Source organism: Jaculus jaculus, chromosome 6 (assembly GCF_020740685.1).
Source record: "Jaculus jaculus isolate mJacJac1 chromosome 6, mJacJac1.mat.Y.cur, whole genome shotgun sequence".
Classification (NCBI taxonomy): Eukaryota; Metazoa; Chordata; class Mammalia; order Rodentia; family Dipodidae; genus Jaculus; species Jaculus jaculus.
This window is the reverse complement of record NC_059107.1, coordinates 150290827-150314291: the sequence shown is the minus strand read 5'-3', so window position 1 is coordinate 150314291 and position 23465 is coordinate 150290827. Positions and strand designations below refer to the sequence as shown.

At 45.5% G+C, this 23465-nt stretch overlaps 1 protein-coding gene across 1 annotated transcript in view; it reads left to right on the top strand.

Moving 5' to 3' along the window:
* Bpifc (BPI fold containing family C) overlaps positions 1 to 23465 on the top strand; it is a 53315-nt gene that overhangs the window by 9804 nt on the left and 20046 nt on the right. Inside the window, exons 2-10 of the mRNA XM_004650575.2 lie at positions 3722 to 3845; positions 5839 to 5959; positions 8818 to 8946; positions 11273 to 11428; positions 11550 to 11613; positions 15016 to 15076; positions 19969 to 20060; positions 20620 to 20796; positions 22388 to 22441. Coding sequence (XP_004650632.2) covers positions 3722 to 3845; positions 5839 to 5959; positions 8818 to 8946; positions 11273 to 11428; positions 11550 to 11613; positions 15016 to 15076; positions 19969 to 20060; positions 20620 to 20796; positions 22388 to 22441 — 978 coding nt within the window. The remainder of the gene's footprint in view (positions 1 to 3721; positions 3846 to 5838; positions 5960 to 8817; positions 8947 to 11272; positions 11429 to 11549; positions 11614 to 15015; positions 15077 to 19968; positions 20061 to 20619; positions 20797 to 22387; positions 22442 to 23465) is intronic.

The window sequence follows — 23465 nt, the reverse complement described above, 5'->3', positions numbered from 1 at the left end:
TATGCTATGATAGATCACAGCATCTTAAACTAAGGGTTGCAATATCAATATAATGTCGGCTAACTTAGTGTGGGAGCAGTGCTGGGGGGGGGGCGGTCATGAAAATCCAGCAGCAGTTAAAGGTTTCTGAATTGCAATGAATAAAAACAAATCCAAAACCAAACACGTAATGACTCTGAGGTGTTCCCGGAAGCGCTCGCCTGTGTTGCATCCCACGACTTCGCCTCAGCCTCGGTTCTGAGCAGACAACGCGTGCACTTTGCACGGTGCCGCAGCATCGCGCAGCGCCAGCCCTTGCTGCCCGAAACGCCTCAGCTCAGATCGAGATTATTACACGTTATGAACGACAGTGATCTTGCTGTGAATACATTTCCTGCTCTTATCAAAACATAATAGCTTAATTACAGAAAACACACACTTTAAATATTTTCCTACCATCATTCCTTAGCAGATAAGTATATTTGGGGTATACACCAAGTTAGAATGTTTGATCCTAAAAATGACTATTTCAGTTGCTGTCTTGAGTTTCATTAAAAAAAAAAAAATCATGAAATCAAGTTTTGATTTGGGATGAGAACAGAATTTCTAACACTTTCTGAAGTGGCCCTAAACATCCTTCTGCCATTTGGTACCACGTATTTATGTGAACTGATGTTCTCAGCATTGTCTATTATAAAATCAAAAAATACTGTTCAACTCTGAGAAATACTGGAGATGTCTTATGTCTTGCAGTAACAAATATTCAGCCAAGATTTAATTCCTTATGAAAAAATAAGCAACTATGTCCACCTCATTAGTATACAGATTTGCTCTTATCTCTTTAATAAATGGCTAAATTATACATATATCCCAGAATTTCTTTTGTGATGTTAGGTATCAACCCCAGGGCCTTGTGCAAGCTAAAGCAAGTAATCTACCATTGAGTTAAAAATGCATTTCTTTATGATGTATTATCAGTAATTGCTTGATTTATATACCTATCTTATGTATCTGTATACTCAGAGTTCTGTAAAAAATTTCTTCGGGGGCTGGAGAGATGGCTTAGCGGTTAAGCACTTGCCTGTGAAGCCTAAGGACCCCAGTTCGAGGCTCGGTTCCCCAGGTCCCACGTTAGCCAGATGCACAAGGGGGCGCACGCGTCTGGAGTTCGTTTGCAGAGGCTGGAAGCCCTGGCGCGCCCATTCTCTCTCTCTCCCTCTATCTGTCTTTCTCTCTGTGTCTGTCGCTCTCAAATAAATAAATAAAAAATGAACAAAAAATATTTAAAAAAAAATTTCTTGGGTGAAAAGAAGCTCCAGTGGGAAAAAGTCTTAGTTCTGTGATAGATTCTGAATGCTTTTGAGAAAAAGCAATCCAGGAGAGGACCACAGGAACTGCCAGGGTAATGGTGAAGCCTCCTCACTTTGTATAAAGTGGTTAGGAAAGGTGAGCTGAGAAGGCACCCGAGGGTCTTCCTGAAGAAATGAAAATCATGACATGGGCCTGGAGAGATGGCTTAGTGGTTGAGGCACTTGCCTGTGAAGCCTAAGGACGCAGGCTCGATTCTCCAGAACCCACATAAGGCAGATACATAAGGTGGCACATGCATCTGAAGTTCATTTGCAGTAGCTAGAGGTCCTGGTGTTCCCATTCTCTCTCCCCCCACCCTCTCTCTGCCTCTTTCTCTCTCAAATAAATAAATAAAATATTTTTTAAAAACATGAGGGCTAGAGGGATGGCTTAGCAATTAAGGTGCTAGCCTGCAAAGTGAAAAGACCCAGGTTTGACTCCCCAGGACTCACGTAAGGCAGATGTACAAATGGCACATGCTTCTGGGGTTCGTTTGCAGCAGCTAAAGGCCCTGCTGTGCCTATTCTCTGTCTATTTATCTACCTCTGTCTCTTAAATAAAATAAATAAATATGATATTCTTCTCTTTCCTTGCAGATAAGTAAGTAAAAAAATTTTTAAAAAACATGATATGGAGTTTTCTGAGGAAGAGCATACTAGGTACAGGAAGCAAGTGTGAAGGGGAGAAGACTCCCAGAGTGCTTGGTAAAGATCAAGTCAGCAGATAGGGCTAGGGCCAGACTCCCAAGGCATACATAGAAAGAAGGTCAAGGAAGTGGAGATTATGCAGAGAGGGGCACATTTTTGCTAGTGGAAGGGGTTTGGTTTCACACTGGGTACAATGAGGAAACCCTGACAGGCTTTAAGAGAGCAGGGAAGAGGAGCATGATGTAATCTGGCTTTCAGTTCAGAGGACCCTAGTGAGCATGGGATGGAGAATAGCCAGAGAGGAGCAAAGATTGAAGCAGGAAGACAAGTAGAGAGGCTGTCACAGACTTCCATGTGAAGTGGCATTGAATTGAACCTGGGGTTATGGCTGGAGCAAGAAAGAGAGTATGTTGAGCCCAATATGAAACAATATGGAGGGAAAGGGTCACAGAGGAGGACATTTGAGTTATCTCAAGAGAACACATTCGCTCAGTAGAATATGGATGCATATGAGCTAGAGGAGGAGTGTGCATGCGTGAGTGTTTACACTGGAGGGTAGAACAAAAATCCAACATTCAGGCTGGAGAGATGGCTTAGCAGTTAAGGCGCTTGCCTGCAAAGCCTAAAATCCCATGTAAGCCAGATGCACAAAGGTGAGGCAAGTGCAATGCCGCCCATGCCCACTAGGTGGCGCAAGCATCTGGAGTTCGATTTCAGTGGCTGAGGCCTTGACACGCCAATTTTCTCTCTCTCTCTCTTTCTCTCTCTCTCTAAAAACAAGGATTAAGAAATCCAGCAAGGCATGGTGGTGCACACTTTTAATCCCAGCACTCAGGAGGTTGAGGTAGGAGGATTGCTGTGAGTTTGAGGCCACCCTGAGAATACAGAGTGAATTCCAAGTCAGCCTGAGCTAGAGCAAGACTCTACCTCAAAAAACAAAAACAAAAATCCAACACTCATGAAAGAACTGGCAAGTTGAGGAATAACAAGCAAATAGCTATAGCCCACAAGCAAATAAGAAGCAATAGCCAGCTGGTAATGTCACCACTTAGAAGAGGCAGGACAGCAACTAAGAAGTACAGAGCCAGTGAAGTGAAATTTCTTTGCTTTTTTGTTTTGTTTTGTTTTGCTGAGACAATTTTATGGATTCCAGGCTGACTTCAAGCTCACTAGCCAGCAAAACATGGCCTTGGTCTCCTGGTCTTCCTGCCTTCCAATCCCAAACACTGGAATCATAGGCACATATCATTACTCCCAGATTAAATAAGATCTTGGCTGTCGTGCTAAGAGCTTAAATCCAGTCCTGCGGGCAGGGAGTTTGCAGAGGCCTTTAAGCAGATGAGAGATTGCTTCACGGCTACTGAGGCCAGCCTTCTAAATGACCAACTTACTTATTCTAAAACTTACTCGTTCCCTATCTCACCCCAATCACTGAGTTGACTGGAAAGCTGTTATGTGGTATTACATTGTGTTATGATTGCATGTTTGTGTGCAGGTGCACGTGTGTGTGGATTCATATGCACATCTGACTCACCCCCTAGCCTGTGAAAAACAAGAGATCAGGGGTCAAATGTAGGTCACTTGTACATCTTCAGCACGCACAACACGTTCTGGTGCAAATGGATGGAGGTGTGGATGGACAAGTGAAATTCTAGAAGCAATCAACAAAGACAACAAAATCTAAAAATGCTGGATAGAATTGACTAATAAGGAAGTGAGAAGTAATAAATTTGAATTAATTACAGATGCAAACAAAGATGGCCCCAGTCCTCTGGGGGTGTTTCCTCCTGTGGAATCTCCACATCTCGTCCTCCCAGACCGTCTACCCTGGAATCAAGGCGAGAGTTACCCAGCGGGCACTGGACTATGGTAAGTTGGATGCATTTACAAGCCAGGCTGTAAATGTCCCAGGTGGAGTCTATGGCTCAGACTGGCAGCTTGAGACTTGGGTTGTCTTGTGACTGAGACAATCTCTCTGAGGGGTTTTCTAGTCCTTTATGAAGATAGTGCAAATACAGCTGGGAAGAAAGTGTGGCCCAGAAAAGTAAGAGTCATGCCTTTCTGGCAAAAAGATTTGATGATCCCTTTATTAGTAGTATCAGCAATATATTCACTCAGGTTTAGGCTGTTGAGGGGAATGAGTGAATTAGCATATAGGAAGCATGAGGACAGGGTGAGATGTCAATGAGTGGCCAGAAAATATTGGGAACTATTCCTTCTACATGTGTGAACAGATCCCTTTGTCATTAAAATTATCCCCACGTCACGGATGAGGAAAGTGAGGGACCCAGAGGCCAAGTCACACAAGTGACAGTGTCAGGATTCAGACCTAAGCTCTCTGCCGCTTCGCCCTCACTTCCTTTCCATACCTACATCACAACAGTAGCCATGGAACTTGAGAGGTTAACGTCTGTTCCTCGTGTCCAGCAGAGATAGAATAACAGGAAATAAACTTAAACCTCAAAGTTTAAGATGCAGCGAAGTTTCTTCCTTGAGAAGGTTATAGTTCAAAGACCATCTTCATCAACCTCGGAAGTTAATTTCCTTGAATTCTTTTCCCCCGTGAGCGCAGAGATGTGTGTGCTCTGGGACGCTTCCATGTGAAAATATCAATGAGCTCTTCCAAGACAAAGCAAAAACAGTGATTATTCGCCTTCTCCGAGCCTTGGAATCCTTGGAGAATCTAATGAAATATGACCCTTTCCCCTGAAAAATGAAACATAGGTACACACAACCCCCTCACAGACTTTTATGAGAATATCAGATGAGTTCCCTGAGGCCCATGGGCTGCATGCCAAACATGTTTGAATTTAAGCAATCTGAAAAGGAAAAAGAATGTGAGTAACTTTCTGGAATTGGCCATAGCACACATATTCTAGAGCCAAATTGCTTAGATTTGACTACCTGAATGAGAGTTGGGCTAGGGAGATTACCCAGTGGTTAAAGGCTCTTGCTTGTGCAAAGCCTAAGGACTCAGATTCAATTCCCCAGTACCTAGACAAAGCCAGGTGCACATGCACTCCCAGTGGTTTGTATATCTGGAGTTTGTTTACAGTGGCAAGAGGCCCTGGTGTGCCCATAGCACACACTCTTTCTCTTCTCTCTCGCTGCCCTTTACTCCTCTCTCTGCTGGTAAATATTCTTTTAAGAAAAAAAAAAAAATTTTTTTGAGGTAGGGTCTCACTGTAGCTCAGGCTGACCTGGAATTCACTATGTAGTCTCAGGGTGGCCTTGAAGTCACGGCGATCCTCCTACCTCTACCTCCCGAGTGCTGAGATTAAAGGTGTGTGCCACCACGCCCAGCTTAAGGAAATTTTTTAAAGGGGGGGTTAAGCAGTTAAGGCGTTTGTCTGCAAAGCCAAAGGATCCCAGTTCGACTCTCTAGGACCCACATAAGCCAGATGCACAAGGGGGCACATGCATCTGGAATTTGTTTGCAGTGGCTAGAAGCTCTGGCTTGCCCATTTTCTCTCTCTCTCTCTCTCTTTAATAAATAAATAAATAATATTTTTTAAAATTAACCTCATCTGTAAGACATGCCTGACGACGATGGTAGCCTTCTTTGAGAAATGTTTTATGCTGTTCCTATCACATTGTCCTGTGATCAAACTCCTTTCAGCCTGAGCCACATCATGAAAATTTCTCTTCACATTAGCCCTGTGGTCTTGGGCAAGTCCCACAGCCTCTCTGAGGGCTAGTGTTTCCACATGTGAAGTGGAGACAATAATACCCTCTTTGTGGGAATGCTATTTCCTTCCCTAACAGCAAGTCTTACTCAATAAATTACATCTGTGGGGTTAAAGATATGACATCACTGACATCTTCATTACGATCAACAAACACTTTCTTGTTTCCTTCCCAGGTGTTCAGGTTGGAATGAAAATGATGGAGCAAATGGTAAAGGAAATGAGCATTCCAGACCTGAGAGGTTCTGAGTCCCTTGAATTCCTAAAGATTGACTACGTGAAGTACAATTTTTCAAAGTAAGAGAGAGAGAGGAGTGTTTCATTTGTATTGTGAGGAACTCAGACAACAGTGGAGAAATTCTATGGAAGCCCCATGATGTCATCAGAATCTACCCTCCTTTTCTACTTCACCATCTAATTTCTGGCTTCTATTCTTGTTTGCCTCTTGGTCCCCAGTGACTACTAGAGTTCCAACCATTGAATTTATGTTTCATGTGCTGAAATAAGCAGACCATATAAACAGGAAACATTCTAAAGTAAAAACCAGTCTCCTTCTGTTTATCCTTTAATGTCAAAAAAGACATGGTAGGGCTGGAGAAATGGTTCAGCAGTTAAAGGCACTTATTGTCAGAGCCTGATATCCTGGGTTCAATTCCCCAGGGCCCCTGTAAAGCCAGATGCACAAAGTAGCATATGCATCTGAGTTTGTTTGCAGTGGCTAGAAGCCCTGGCATGCCCATTCTCTCTCTCTCTCTCTTCTTGCAAATAAATAAATAAAATATTTTTTGAAAAAAATTACAGGGCTGGAGAGATGGCTTAGTGGTGAAGCACTTGCCTGTGAAACTTAAGGACCCCGGTTCAAGGCTCGATTCCCCAGGAACAACACTAGCCAGATGCATAAGGGAGCGAACGCGTCTGGTATTCATTTGCAGTGGCTGAAAGCCATGGTGTGCCCATTCTCTCTCTCTCTCTCTCCCTCTCTCCCTCTTTCTCTCTCTGTCTGTCACTCTCAAATAAATAAATAAATAAGAATAAACAAAACTTTTTTTTAAAACTTACAGAGGAGGGGAAGATGGCTTAGTGGTTACAAGCGCTTGTTCCACAATCCTGATGACCAGAGATCAGATCTTCAAATGCCATGTAACTCAGGCTGCAGTCGTGTGCACGTCTATAATCCCAGTGCACCTCCAGGAAGGGAGAATCCTAAAGCTGTGGCTCAGCAAGTCTAGCATTCAAAGTGATGAGCAACAAAAGGGACCCTGTCTCAAGCCAGATGGATGACATGGAGGGACAACCCCGAGGCTGTCCTCTGACCCCCACTTGCACACCACAGCACATGTGTGCCCATAGTGCACATGTGCACACACATGCACACACGTGCATGCTCACAAACAAAGGCCACAGAGGATGTAGAGAGAGGGTAACTCACAGAAGTAGAAACAAGAGGAGCTGGAGAGATGGCTTAGCGGTTAAGGTGTCAACTAAAACATAAACTTTAACTTATTAATTAAACTTTGTATTTTTTGTAATTCTTTTTTTTTAACATTTTTTTTTGGTTTTATTTTTATTCATTTATTTGAGAGCAACAGACAGAGAACGAGGCAGAGAGAGAGAGAGAGAGAGAGAGAGAGAGAGAGAGAATGGGCGTGCCAGGGCTTCCAGCCCCTGCAAACGAACTCCAGACGCGTGCGCCCCCTTGTGCATCTGGCTAACGTGGGACCTGAGGAACCGAGCCTCGAACCGGGGTCCTTAGGCTTCACAGGCAAGCGCTTAACCGCTAAGCCATCTCTCCAGCCCATTTTTTGTAATTCTTTTTAAAATATTGTTAAACTATTTTACTTATATTTATTTGTTTGTTTGAGAGAGGAAAAGAGGCAGAGGGAGAGAGAGAGAATGGGCATACCAGGGCATCCAGCCACTGCAAACGAACTGCAGGTGCACACCACCTTGTGCATCTGGCTGACGTGGGTCCTGGAGAATCAAACCTGGGTCATTTGGATTTGCAGGCAAGCACATTAACCACTAAGCCATGTCTCCAGTCCTTTTGTATTTTTTTTTTTTAATGAGAGAGAGAGAAAGAATTAGTACACCAGGGCCTCCAGCCGCCTTGTGCACAGGGGTGACCCTGTGGATGCCTCACCTTATGCATCTGGCTTACATGGGACCTGGAGAATAAAACATGGGTCCTGAAGCTTGGCAGGTAAATGCTTTAACTGCAAAACCATCTCTCCAGCCCTAACTTTTTTTGTTTGTTTGTTTGTTTTTTTGGTTTTCCAAGGCAGGGTCTCACTCTAGCTCAGGCTGATCTGGAATTCACTATGTAGTTTCAGGGTGGCCTTGAACTCATGACAATTTTCCTACCTCTGCCTTCCAAGTGCTGGGACTAAAGGCATGTGCCACCATGCCCGGCTCCTAACTTTGTATTCTTTATGAGAGAGAGAGGGAGAAAGAAAGAGAGAGAGTAAGAAGGAAGGAAAGAAGGAAGGAAGGAAGGAAGGAAGGAAGGAAGGAAGGAAGGAAGGAAGGAAGGAAAGAAAGAAAGAAGGAAGAAAGGGCACATCAGGGCTTCTAGCCACTGCCATCGAACTCCAGATGTGTTCATCACCTGTGTGCATGCGTCACCTTGTGCATCTGGCTTACATGGGTTCTGAGGAGTCAAATCTGGATCCTTAGACTTTGCAGGCAAGCTCCTTAACCATTAAGCCATCTCTCCAGCCCCTAACTTTGTATTTTTTAAAATATGATTGCTGGAAATTTTTAAATTATCACTTCTGCTCTCACAACACATGACCCACAACCCCATGGGGAACACCAGCAACCCCAGTGAGGTGGGCTTTCAGCGGATTGGGGGCAGGGAGGAGGGAAGTGATGGTACTAACACATGATGTGTCCATATAAAACATGTTCTTAATAAAATGAAAATTTTTTAGCTGGACGTGGTGGCTCACACCTTTAATCCCAGCACTAGGGAGGCAGAGGTAGGAGGATCACTGTCAGTTCAAGGTCACCCTGAGACTCCATAGTGAATTCCAGATCAGCCTGGGCTACAGGGAGACCCTACCTCAAAAAAACAAAATAAATAAGTAAATAAAAATTAAAAAAATTAAAAGATATGTGCAAGAGTTACCCATTGTTTCCTGTTTCTTGTTCTACAGCATAAAAGTCAATGCCTTTTCATTGCCAAATACCTCCTTGACCTTTGAGCCCGGAGTGGGCATCCGAGCACTGACCAACCATGGCACTGCCAACATCAGCACCAACTGGGAAGTCAGGTCTCCCCTGTTGTGAGTATCCCACCAAATGCTGCTGCTCTGCGTGAGGTGGGGCAAACTCTCCTCCGCTGTCAGCGGCGCTCCTTTCTCTCAGCTCTTTCTCAAGACCATTATTTCCAGGTGAAATTTCAGTCAGGAAATCCCTGGTTAGAAGGGAGTGGGAGGAGAGGAGGCACCCTTCCATTAGTAGCAGAGCAGCTAGACAAATACTTCAGGTTTCCTGAAAACTAGGGGGCTGGGGAGATGGCTCAGCAGGTAGAGTCTTTGCTGTGCACGTACGACAACATGAGCTCAGCTCTTCCCATGTAAAAGCCAGGCACAATGTCACACGCCTATAATCCCAGTGCTGGGAAGGCAGGTGAGAGACTCCCTAGGGCTTGCTGGCTAGCTAGTCTAGCCAAATTGGTAGGCACCAGGTTCTATGAGAGTCTTTGTCTCAAAACACAAGGAGAGGGCTGGAGAGATGGCCTAATGTTTAAGATGCTTGCCTGCAAAGCCAAAGGACCCAGGTTAAATTCCCCAGGATGCACGTTAGCCTGATGCACGAGGTGACGCAAGCATCTGGAGTTCATTTGTAGCAGCTGGAGTCCCTGGTGTGTCCATTCTCTCTCTCTTTCTCTCTCTCCCCCCCTCCTCTCTCTCTCCCTCTCTCCTTCTCTCCATGCCTCTCTCTCTTTTTAATAAATAAAATAATTTTTTAAAAAACAAACATAAGGAGGAAAGCAACTAAAGAAGATATCTGATGTTGACTTCCAGCACACACACACACACCCGTACACACATGCACCCACATACATACGCACATCTTACACAGGTAAACATTCAATAAATAAATAAAATATTTCCTTAGAACTAGCTGTCCCCAGCAGAGAGAGGAATGGCCATAGGCTCAGCATTTTAGGTTCACCAACATCACTGCCTATCTGAGCCAGTTGTACAATGCATCTGCCTGGGCAACTGATGGAAGATGGAGCTTTCTACCTCCTGTGGAGGTTAGAGGATGGTGGTTAGCTTGAGCTCCACTCTTCTCCACCCAAAAAGCCTTTGTGCTCTCAAACGGAAGAAAAGGATCAAAGCCAGGCATGGCGGCTCACACCTGTAACTCTTACACTTTGGGAGGCTGAGACAGGAAAATCGCTATCAGGTTGAGACCAGCCTGGGCTACTGTGAGACTCAATTGAAGAGATGGGGAACGACTCAGGGTTCCTGCCTACTGTATTGCTATTAAAAAAAAATGGGCTCGAGAGATGGCTTAGTGGTTAAGGTGTTGGCCTGCAAAGCCAAAGAATCCCAGTTTGACTCTCCAGGACCCACATAAGCCAGATGCACAAGGGGGCACACGCGTCTGGAATTCATTTGCAGTGGCTGGAGGCCCTGGCGCGCCCATTCCTCCCCCCCTTCTCTCTCTCAAATAGATAAACAATTTAAAAAAAAAAAACCCCTCCTGCATTGCTATAAAAGACACTGTCCTGAGAATGGTTGAGTTTGCCTTGGTTGATATCCCATAGCAGCATACTCATTCCAGCATTTATTAGATGCCTACTGTGTACCATTTTACCCAGCCTCGAGGACTCCAGCTTTGTAGATTGCAGAGAGAAGCAACATAGACAACATACTTCCGTTGCGTACCTCTTCTTTTCTTGGATGATTTATCCACCATGTACTTACTTGCGCTGCATCTAGTCATTTGCAAAGCCCTGGGGACAAGGAGATAAGGTTAACAGCAGTACTGCCTCAGGGAGTTCCCAGTCTCCAAGTCTCACTTCCTCAAGTCCACCCCCTTACCACCTTGGCCCCTGACGTTCCCTCCAGGTGAACCTTGGGTAGGAATGGTGCTCAGTGCATGCTTAGCCACAGCGGCCACCAGAGCACTTGGGGGGGCAAACGGGGGGAATAGTACAGCACCCCACAGCTGTCCAGGTACATGCCCTCTACTCCATGTGTTCAGTGCATATCCACTCAGCACCTACTCTGCCCTTACCTGTAGTGGGTGGTAGGAATTCAGAGGTTAGCGCAACAAGGTCCCTCTCTTCCAGGAGCTTGTGGGGGGGGGGGTGTCTCTTGCTGGTCAGAAAAACAAGATCCATCTCCATGTGTATCCCAGACTTGGGTAATAAGCTTACCCTTTATTAAATTTTTAATTATTTATTTGAGAGAGAGAATGGGCACACCAGGGCCTCCAGCCACTGCAAAAGAACTCCAGACACATGCACCATCTTGTGCATTGGGCTTACACAGGTCCTGGGGAATCGAACCTGGGTCCTTTGGCTTTGCAGGCAAGCACCTTAACAGCTAAGCCATCTCTCCAACCCTAGTGCTACCCTTTTTCTCCACATAGCCAAGACTCAGGAGCTGCTGATCTGTTTCTCTCTGGAATCTACTTCACTGGCATTATTATCCTGACCCGAAATGACTTTGGTCATCCAACCCTGAAGCTTGAAGACTGCTATGCCCAAGTGAGCCATGCTCATGTCTCGTTTTCTGGAGGCCTCAGGTAGGTGAGAGCACTCTGGCGGCAAGCTGCTTGTGTGACAGATTCTCAGGCTGCAACTGGATGAGATTTCCATAAACATCTTGTGGTCCCCAAGTAAGCTCCTTTTGTCTTTTCTACCTAGTGTCCTGTATAACTCCTTTGCTGAGCCCATGGAGAAACCAATCTTAAGGAACCTAAATGAAATGGTGAGTCTTTAGAACATGACTACCATCATTAAATGGTATCAGTGGGTCTACTATCCTTTAATTAATTCTTAGTCATAAAACTTTATTGGGCATTACAACTGCCTAGGCACTATCCAACACACTTTCATACACATTATCCTTTTCAATTTAATAGGTTGTCAATTCCACTGTAAGTGCTCAACATTTCAGTAAGGGATGCAAAGACGAATGAAATTACATCACCTCCCTCAGGTTTCCCACCACGGAGTGTGCAAGCAACAAGTATTTATTTGCTGTGTTTCTTTGTGTGCCTACCACTGGACTAGGGGCTATTGGGAACACAAGAGAAATACATTTGTGAATTTAAAAAAAAAATCAAACTCAGTCTTGTGAAACAAGAACTGAATGAGGCCGGGCGTGGTGGTGCGCACCTTTAATCCCGGCACTCGGGAGGCAGAGGTAGGAGGATCACCTGAGTTTGAGGCCACCCTGAGACTCCATAGTGAATTCCAGGTCAGCCTGGGCTAGAGTGAGACCCTACCTTAAAAACCAAAAAAAAAAAAAAAAAGAAGAAAGAAAAGAAAAAGAAAGAAAGACCTGAATGAGGACATGAATTACACACAGTTACATTGTGATAGGATTGAAGGGAAGGGGTTCAGAGAAACGGACAATTTCCTGGGAGATGTTTCTCTTTTCGAGGATGTAGGCCTTGAACCAGTCCTTGGAATGGAAGCATAGAGGACGCAGCTCAGCTGGTAGAAGAGTTCCCTGGCATGCCTGAATCCCTGGGTTTGATCCCAGCACAGCATAAAACCAAGTGTGAGCTGGGATTAAAGGCATGGTGGCGCACGCCTTTAATCCCAGCACTCGGGAGGCAGAGGTAGGAGGATCGCCATGAGTTCGAGGCCACCTTGAGACTCCATAGTGAATTCCAGGTCAGCTTGGGGCTAGAGTAAGACCCTACCTTGAAAAACCAAAAAAAAACAAAAAAAAAACAAAAAACCAAGTGTGGTGGTACACACCTGTCATCATAGCACTCAACAGGCAGAGACAGAAGAACCAGAGGTACAAGGTCACCTTGACTACATTGTGAATTTGAAGTACAGGAGTTACCTTCTTGTCGCTGGGACCAAACACCTGACCAAAAGCAGCTGATGGGAGGAAAGTGTTACAGTCTCCAGGGAAAGCTTCAAGGCGGGCGGGGCAAACCATGACACGCGCACGGGCTGGACGTCACCCCTGTCACAGCAGCAAGAGAGTGAGCTGAGCTCTGGAAAGGGGGAGTTGGCTATAACACTCCCAAACCTGTGCCCCCTCCCAAAATAACACACCTCCTCCAACGAGGATACACCTCCCAAATTGTCCCCAGCATACAGAAAACATGACTTTATGGGGGAACCTCTGATTCAAACCACCATGCAAGACCAGCCTAGGATACATGAGACTCCATCTTAAAAAGAAAGAATGAAGCCAGGCGCGGTGGCGCACGCCTTTAATCCCAGTACTCAGGAGGCAGAGGTAGGAGGATCGCTGTGAGTTCAAGGCCACCCTGAGACTACAGAGTGAATTCCAGGACAGCCTGGACTAGAGTGAGACCCTACCTCCTTGAAAAACCAAAAAAAAAAAACAAAAAGAATGAATGAATGAATGAAATATAGGTAAGATTTGGGTAAATAAGGAATGGAGGAGGAACACATGATAGCTCTCTTTGTGGTCTTAACCACGCTGGTCCTGAGTCCACTAATCATATTTGGGGGGGGCGATAAGGAGAGAGATGAAGAGTAGGAAAGAAGGACGAGGGTGAGGTCTGGTACTCTCATTGCCTCGGTGCTCAGCTCTGTACCTGGTAGACAGCAGGCGGTTAATAATGGTCAATGAGGAAACCAACACACCAAACAGCATGAAGCGGCTTGCTCAAGGAAGCTGCTGAGTTGGCCAGGGTGCCCCAGAGCTATCTGGTCTTCCTCCCTCCTCACCTGACGGGTGCCCAGGGCCGGTGAATGTGCGCACTGAAGGATGGCTGGGAAATGATGCTGTCACCTTTGATCGTTTCTCAGTGCAATGTTGGCTGTGGTCCCTTGGCCTCAGACAGCAGCCCTTTGAAGAATGAATTGTGTCACAGGAGCCAATGGGGAAGTTAGCCTGGAGTTCACTGGTGATTTGCAGATAACACATTGGCTTGGCTTCTGTGGTTCTCTCTGACCCATTGGAAAGATGGGAAGAGAGTCCAGACCATAGCTAGTCCACTGCGTAGAGCAAACTGGAAGTCCTATCTAGCTACATGGCCCCCAGAAACTCACCTTCTCTAGGCTTTGCTTTCCCCATCTGTAAGTAGGGGATAGCGCTGTCTGTAGCTTAAGACTGTAAGAAGACAAAATGGATTGAAGGTAGACACCACCTTGCCAACTTTGTGCCGACTACTTTGATTCCTACTCACAACTTGATGAGGTAGATATAATTATCACCCTTTATTTTTTTGGGAGGGGGGTTTCGAGGTAGGGTCTTGCTCTAGCCCAGGCTGACCTGGAATTTACTATGTAGTCTCAGGCTGGCCTTGAACTCACAGCAATCCTCCTACCTCTGCCTCCCAAGGGATTAAAGGGTATGCGCCATCATGACCAGCTCCACTTTATGATTTCTTTAAAGTTATTCACTTATTTATTTATTAGAAACAGACAGAGGGAGAGAAAGAAAGAGAATGAGCATGCTAGGGCCTCTAGCCACCACAAACGAACTCCAGGTGCATGTGCCACCATGTGCATCTGGCTTAACCTGGGACCTGGAGAATCGTCCTTAGGCTTCGCAGGCAAGTGCCTTAACCACTAAACCATCTTTTCGGCCCAATTATCACCTTTATGGTAAAGACGGGGAAACTGAAATCAGAGGGCAAAAATAATTTGTTAGGGATTTATTTCTAACCCAGAAATAAGCCCCTTAATCTCATGGACTCTCCAACCAGTCCAGGGGACAATGAAGGCTCCAGCTGTGACCAGTCCAGGCAGGACACAGAGCTTCTGACAGAGGTAGTGACTGTCCTAGAAGCAGCACCCACCCACCCCCGACACCCCCCGCCCCCCCCCCCCCCCCGCCACCAGCAGCCCGCAAAGACACAGCTGCTCTGACAGCAGGTTCCCCAGGTGTGTCGGCAACAGCATGGGCAGGGAACATGTCCTAACATGTCCAGAAGAAAAGCCAAGGGCTTCCTTTTTACCGGCCTAAGCGGGTGTGGTCCCAGTTGCTACGAAGCGTGGCTGGTATTCCATGACAAGGTGTCCACACATGCCGAACTTGAGGGCCAAAATCATCAGCAAATTTAAGGGAAAGTCACCATGACACTGGGTATAATGTCTCCTAATCCGAAGGCTTGGCTTCCCTGTAACATCTTTTTGTTTGCTTGTTTGTTTGTTTAATTCTTATGGCCAGGTCTGTCCCATTGTCATCAATGAGGTGGAAGCACTTAATGTCAACATCAGTGCCCTGGAGGGTGAGTCTTGAAACTGTCTTCTGGATAGTTCTGTCCCCGCCTTCAAACACTGCTGCCCCCAGACTCGCTCTTCCCAGGCAGTGGACCATCCTCCGTTCTCCCTGTTTCCCTTCTGCCCTGCACATTGAAGCCCTAGGACTTTGTTTAGAAAGACACACCCTGAACGCAGGGCTTGTGCTCCTTGACTGCTAACCAGCTTTGTCGCTGCAGGAGGAGGGTGACTCCGGGGGATGAGGGGCAGGCCAGGGAGTAAAACCCTCACTGGCTGTCACCCTAGCGTTGGCACCAAATCCATCTCCTGCTAACCTGACCCAGACATCTACGTGGACTGTTCTAATCCCTTCCGTGGCTGTCTTCAGTGCCAAGTCCACACATCTGCAGCTGGACTATGAAGACTCGCTCTGGCTCTACTTACCTCTCTGCTCCATCCTGCACCTTTGTCTGCATAGCTGATAAAAGTGCTCCTACTGACACCTCCACACCTTGGCCTTGCTTCACTCTGCCTGGAAGAGCCTTAATCTCTCCTTCCATTTATTTGTTGAATAGAAACAGATTGAGCACCTATTTCTATACCAGTATTCCACTAATCCCCAAAGATGATCTACACCTCCACCTTCCCTTACCAGGGTCATTCTTCTTTTCTCTTAAGGACTCTTCCAAGAAATCTTTCCTAATAGACCAACCCCACAGTGACACCTCCTCTTGGATGATACTTTATACATCTGTCTCTCTCTGTGTGCTCTACCCCTTCATTCACTGACAGTGCGCTGAGCACCTGGAATCACCTGGTCACTGACCTCAGTGCTGGGGACAGCGCAGTAAGCCTATGAGACAGAACTTGTGGGACTAACGGGAAAAGACAGACAGCAAACACCATAGGCAAGTAAAGGCTGTGCTAGGGAAAAGGAAAGCGGTAAGAAGGAAAATATGACAAGGGTGGAGCTTGAGGAAGATTTCAGTTTTAGAGAAGGAGACCAGGAAAGGCACCACTGGGCAGGTGATATTACAGGAAGAGCCTGAAGGGAGTGGGGCATGAGCTGCTCCCATATCTGGATTTTCTTGGTCCTTTATCAGTTACTGTAACAGAATACCAGAGCCTGAGTAGATTACAAGCAATAGAGGTGTATGCACCTCATGGATATGGAGGCTGGGAAGTCCAAGATTAAGAGGCTGCATCTGGTGAGGGTTCCCATGTTGAGTCATAACAGCAGAAGGGCAGCGGGAAATCAAGTCGAGCTTGTAACTGACCCGCGCCTGTGGACATGGCCCATTCCTGAGGGCATTGCCCCCTGGCTTAATCATCTCCTAAAAGCTCTACTTCCCAATACCATCACATTAGCAATTCAATTTTAACATGAGGTGTTGGGGGGGGAAATTTCAAACCATAGCATGCATAAAGAACAGTTTAGGTAAAATAAATCACATCAAAGGCTCTGAAGCAGGAATGGGCCAAGTGCATTGGAGGAACTGTGAGGAGGCTGTCCTAGGAACAGGGGAGAGCATGGGGCTCAGGGGGTAATGCGAAATGAGGTCAGCGATGGGGAAACGGATGGCTAGATGTTTCAGAACTCTGGGCACTGCCTGGACTGCCTCTCAGTCTGAGATGGGAAGTCTCCAGAGAGTTCTGCAAGATCTGACTCATTTGAGGGGTCACTCTGCTGTCTGTGCTAGAAGTAGATCGGAAGGAGGAGGAGAGGAGGCAGTAGGGAGACCATTGAACAAACTATCACAGTGACCCTATGAGCAATGACAGCAGCTAGCCTGTGGGGGAATGAGAGAGATAGAAAGACGTGCTCGGATTTGGGATTTACCTTGATGGTAGATAGCAGAATTTGCCAGCCGGTCAACTGTGGGTCATGAGAGCATCTAAGAGTAACCTTGGTTTTTCATCCTAATCAAATAGAAAACTGTAATAATCTAGCATTTGCTCAGATGAGAAGGCTGTAAGAACAGGTTTGGATAGGTCCATCAGCTCAGCCTTAGGTCTGCTGTACTGTGTTACGCTTGTCTCCTCCCCGAGACTATAACCTCCATAACAGGTCAATGACTAGTGGATCTGTGAAGGGACAAACATAAGTGGGTGAATGGATGCAGATGGATGAGAGACATGAGGGAATGGGAGAGGTAGAGAAAGAAAATGTCGTGAGGACAGAACTAGCGAGGAAATCCCATGTCCCAGTGTACCTTGAGCAAGTGTCTTCACCTCTAAGCCTCCCATCCTCACCTGCGAAGGATTCCTGCCCTGTATCCCTCAGAGAGTGCTGACCAGATCCATTCAGACTGAGCACTTGAGTGCATTTTAAAGCTATATTGAGCCAGGCATGGAGGCGCACGCCTTTAATCTCAGCACTCGGGAAGCAGAAGTAGGAGGATCGCCATGAGTTTGAGGGCACTCTGAGACTACGTAGTGAATTCCAGGTCAGCCTGGGCTAGAGCGAGACCCTACCTCAAAAAACAAAAAATAAATACATAAATAATAAAAATAAAACATTATATTGGTGTAGGATAACATTGTGCTCTTACTAACTTAGCAAGCCACTGCTTACTTCTTCCTTCTCATTTCCATCTATCTATGGTGTAAACCAAGCATGATAAGAACAAAGGGAAGATGCGATAGGCAGGCAGCCTCATCTGAAACGGGGTAGTTTTCAGACCACAGCACATGGTGGGCATCAGGAAATCAGCTCTCCTCAAGCCAAACAGGAGCCCAGGAGCCGACTCTCTGGACCTGCACCTCTCAGGCACTGAAATCCTTCTTCCTAGTGACTCCACCCACCATTGTCTCCTGCTCTCTTTCCATATATATATTTGGTTTCTTGAGGTAGGGTGTCACTCTAGCTCAGGCTGACCTGGAGTTCACTATGTAGTCTCAAGGTGGCCTTGAACACATGGCCTACCTCTGCCTCCCTAGTGCTGGGATTAGAGGCATGCGCCACCACACCGGCTCTTTTCAGATATTTTATTTTATTTTATCGGAGTGAGAGAGAGAGGATGGGCACACCAGGGCCCCTAGCCACTGCAAATGAACTCCAGATGCGTATTGTGCATCTGGCTTATGTGGGTCCTGGGGAATCAAACCTCGTTCCTTAGGCTTCACAGGCAAGCACATTAACCACTAAGCCATCTCTTCAGCCCTCCCCTGCTCTCTTTTGCCTTCTGCAAGTGCAAAACTTTAATTCAATTAGTAGTGCTGTGCATAAGAATTACTTTGGCCTCTCTAACTTAGTGAACGCTTTTGTCTGTCTCAATTATCTCTTATTTTAAAAACATGGACTGTGGGGCTGGAGAGATGGCTTAGTGGTTAAGTGCTTGCCTGTGACGCCTAAGGACCCTGGTTTGAGGCTCGATTCCCCAGGTCCCACGTTAGCCAGATGCACAAGGGGGCGCACGCAAGTGGAGTTCGTTTGCAGTGGCTGGAGGCCCTGGCGCGCCCATTCTCTCTCTACCTATCTGCCTCTTTCTCTCTCTGTCTGTGGCTCTCAAATAAATATATAAAAATAAATTTAAAAAATATGGACTGTGGATATGACTCCATGGTTAAGTGGGCTTTCTGCACAAGCATAAGGACCTGAGTTTGAATCTCCAGATCGCATATAAACGGCCTAACCACTCACACCGGTAACCTCAGCCCCACAAGGGAGCAGAGATCTGGGAATTGTCAGAGCCCTGCAAGCTCCAGAGTCGGGAAAGAGACTCCAGCTCCAAACAAGACCAGGCACAAGAGCAACAGAACAGGAGGCCCAAAGTTCCCTCCGGCCACCACAGATGAGTGCTTCTAGCTCCAGGCAAGCATGTGGGGTGCCACATCACGACATACATACAACACACACGCACGCACGCACGCACGCACGGGGAAAATATCTATTCCAATGCTTCAAAGGCTGAGGCAGAAGAATTATAAGTTTGAGGCTAGCCTCAGCTATGTAATGAAACCCTGTCTGAAAACAACAAAATTGATTCTAAAAATAATTAGTTCTAACTATGTAGAAATTGATAATATTGGAAGTCTGTCAGTCCAACATATATGGTTTAACATTGGTAAGGAACTTTTCGTTAATTTCCTTTAAAGAATGGAACTGGAAACCGGGTGTGGTTGGGCACGCCTTTAATCCTAGCACTCAGGAGGCAGAGGTAAGAGGATCGCCGTGAGTTCAAGGCCACCCCAAGACTACATAGTGAATTCCAGGTCAGCCTGAGCTGCAGTGAGATCATACCTTAAAAACCAAAAAATAAAAATAAAATAAAACAAAAATAAAGAAAGAATGGAAAAGGGGAAAGTGTGGGGGTGAGGAGGGAGGGAATTACCATGGGATATTTTTTTATAATCATGGAAAATGTTAATAAAATTTTTAAAAAAAAAAAGAAAGAATGGAGCTGAAGAGCCAGAGCCATGGCTCAGTGATTAAAAGTATTTGCTTGCAAAGCCTGATGGCCTGGGTTCAATTTATCCACATAAAGCCAGATGCACAAAGTGGCACATGTGTCTGGAGGATATTTGCAGTGGTAGTTGGCCCTGGTGTGCCCATACTCACTGTTCTTCCTTTCTTTCTATCTATTTATCTCTGCCTCTCTCTCTCTCTCTGTCTGTCTGTCTCTCTCACACACACAAAAATAATATTTTTAAGTGGAACATTGTGTACACACATATGGGCACATACATAAAAAAGCATGCACCAAAAATTTTACACTTAAAGAAATATGGTCAGCAAATATCTTTATTATAAAAGTAAATATCTTTATTTACTTTTTTGGCTTATCTCCTTTTCCTGAGTTTACAAATATAAACAAATACTACTTAGTTAAGAGGAGAACTTTTATTTCAAATAATATTCATACATCACATTATGGTTTGAATTAACATAAACTTTCTTTCTTACTTGTCTGCCATCTAGTTTTAAGCAAAATTGACAACTATACCGTGCTGGACTATTCCCTGATCAGTTCTCCAGAAATCACTGAGAACTATCTTGACCTGAATTTGAAGGTAACTTGATCATTCTCAAAACATCTGGAATGCCTCAAAAAATTTTTTTTGCATTGGGGAGGCAGAGGTAGGAGAATCATGGTGAGTTCAAGGCCACCCTGAGACTACATAGTAAATTCCAGGTCAGCTTGGGCTATAGTGAAACCCTACTTTGAAAAACAAAAACAAAAACAAAAAAAATTTTATTTCAAGCCATTTGCAATCCCTGGCTCTGAGGGCTTCTATGACTCACCAGGTATCCAGAAGTCATATATCATGAAGGTTGAGTGTTTGGCACCTTGCAAGGTGTGCAGAATGTGTCTCATCTCAGCAAAGAGCACCACTTTCCTTATCTGAGAGAGTACTAGCTAGGATAGCCTGTGTCCCTGAGGACGCTTGAGGGTAGACAGACATACCCGGATGTGCTCCAGAATCACCAGAACTTTGAAACATAGCCACTGGTGAAGGAGCCAAAAGACCTTGCCATTTCTTCATGCCTGCTGAGTGTCTGGAATTTTCTGTATCCTGACTTGGGAGGGTCCAGCTCCTGATCATTGGTCTTCCTCTCTGCCTCCCACAGGGCGCGTTCTACCCACTCGAGAGTCTCTCCGACCCTCCCTTCGCGCCAGCCCCCTTCGAGCTGCCAGAGCGCAGTGACTCCATGCTGTACGTCGGCATCTCAGAGTATTTCCTTCAATCTGCGTCATTTGCTCACTTCACGTCTGGGGCTTTCAGGGTCCTACTGTCCACCAAGGAGGTAAGCAGAGGTTTCTTCAAGTATCCATCCCAATGTGGGTTATTTTACATATTTAATTTTATTTTTAAACAATTTTTTAATAATTTGCAGAACTATTAAGACAATAAAGCATGGTGATTCCCTCCCCTCCCCCACTTGCCCCTTCGCAAATCCCCTCTCCATCATATCCTCTCCCTCTCTCAGTTAGTCTCTCTTTTATTTTGATGTCATCATCTTTTCCTCCTATGATGATGGGCTCGTGTAGGTAGTGCCAGGCATTGCAAGGTCATGGGTATCCAGGCCATTTTGTGTCTGGAAGAGTGCATTGTAAGCAGTCCTACCCTTCCTTTGGCTCTTACGTTCTTTCTGCCACCTCTTCTTCAGTGGACCCTGAGCCTTGGAAGATGTGATAGAGATGTTTCAGTGCTGAGCACTCCTCGGTCACTTCTTCTGAGCACTTTGGTACCTTTTGAGTCACCCCAGAGGTCACTGCCATCTGAAAAGAGAACTTTCTCTAACCAAAAGTGAGTGTAGCATTAATATGTGGGTGTGAACATCAGGAAAAGGCGATAAGCCATCTCTCTGACCCCCAATGTGGGATTTTTTTTTTAATGTCTCAGTTTTGATTCTTGAGTCGTTGTTGGCCATCACTGCCAGCAGACAAGGAATAACCGATCACATCCAGGGAGGAGAGTGGTGGGGTTTCTGGTTTTACTAATTTAGGTTTCCGCATAATATCTAGCTATTGTTCTAGATTTTTGTGAGGTAGGGTCACACACCACATGCATGCACATGTGTGTGCTTTGTGGTGATTGCACATGTGTACCCCATGTATGTGCATGTAGGGGCCAGAGGAAAGCACCCATGTCCTTCTCTTATTGCTCATCTGCATATTTCCTCGAGATGAGGTCTCTCCCTCAACCTGGAGCTGCTGCCCATCAAGGCCCCGGTGATTTTCCAGTCTTATTATTCCCGCTACCCCCATGGACTGCAGCTACCGGCATGTCTCACCATGGCCGCCTTTGACACTGGTTTGAGGGAGTCAGATTTGGTGGCCCTCATGCTTAAGCTGCAAGTGCTCTTAGCTGCTAAGCCATCTCCCCAGCCCCAGAGCATCCATTTTAAATCTTTACATCTGATTTATGCAAGTTGCTAAAAATGCCACATTCAACACAAATAAGTGTGGCAGTACCAGCTCCCTTACAGTACCAAGAGTTAGATGATTCTAGCCTTGGACCTGAAAGACGTTCAACAGTGAAGGTAAATGACTTAAGCACCACATGGTTCTAAAATTCCTACTGAGGACAACGACACGGGAGGTGTTAATGCTGTAAAGAGTTTGCACACAGCTTGTGTGGACACGCGGTACGTAGTGTGTGATAAACACAGTGTTCCCAGAGCAAACATGATTTCTCAAAAGGACTGTGACTGTGGGCAAGACTTTCCTTCTCTGGGCCTCGGATACTCTAAAGTTGGACTGAAAAATGATAAACCACGTAAGCATGTTATGATACAACAGCTTCATGGTTCACATAACAGAGAACACGATAGTTTACCTTCAGAGACCATCCGGGTAACGCCTTAGAGTGATGCAGTGGTCTTTATTTTTCAGATTTCCAACCATTTCAGCCAAAACTCTCAAGGAATTGCCCACTTGATCTCCCAGGTGAGTGTGCAGGGTAATACCTTGATAATACAGTCACTTCCCAGAGATTTGTGGGTTCTTTGCATACTTTTGATCCAAGCATAGATCTTTCCATTCCTTTTCTTTTCCTTCCCCATCCTCCTCCTTTTTTTTTTAAATTTTTTTGTTTGTTTGTTTGTTTTTCGAGGTAAGAGTCTCGCTCTCTAGTTCAGGCTGACCTGCAATTCACTATATAGTCTTAAGGTGGCTTTGAACTCATGGTGGATCACCTCCTGCCTCAGCCTGTCTAGTGCTGGGATTAAAGGCATGTGCCACCACACCAGGCTCTTCCTGCTCTTTTTTAAATAAATTTTTGAAAAATATTTTATTTACTTTTATTTATTTATTTGAGAGAGGGAAAGAGGCAGAGAGAGAGAGAAAATGGGTGCTCCAGGGCTTCCAGCCATGGGTGCTCCAGGGCTTCCAGCCACGGCAAACAAACTCCAGATGCATGCACCCCCTTGTGCATCTGGCTTACATGGGTCCCAGGAAATTGAACAGAGGTCCTTTGGCTTTGCAGGCAGGCACCTTAACCGCTAGGCCATCTCTCCAGTCCCCTTCCTGCTCTTTTTTGACAAGATTGCAGGTCCCACATAAGCCAGATGCACAGGTTGGCCTCAAACTCACATTCTTCCTGCCTCAGCCTCCTAAGTGCTGGGATTCAAGTATATACCACTATGCCTGGCCATCTTTCTATCCTAAAAGATATTTTTTTCTCTTAACCAAATATCCACAAATACTTACTAAACAAGACCTGTTACAGTACAATTAAAGGTAGTATGAATTCAGGAAATAGTAAGTCCCTTCCACAAAAGATTGCACTGTACTTGAAATAATTTATATAAATAAATGATTTATTGGTTTAAGTAAACAATTCAGTCCTTAAGCGCTTGGCTTTATTTATTATTTATTTTCTTTTACTTGAGATAGTGTCTCACTATATATCCCAGACTGGTCTGGAACTTAATATTTAGCCCATCCCGCCCCCTCCCAGCATGCCTGATCT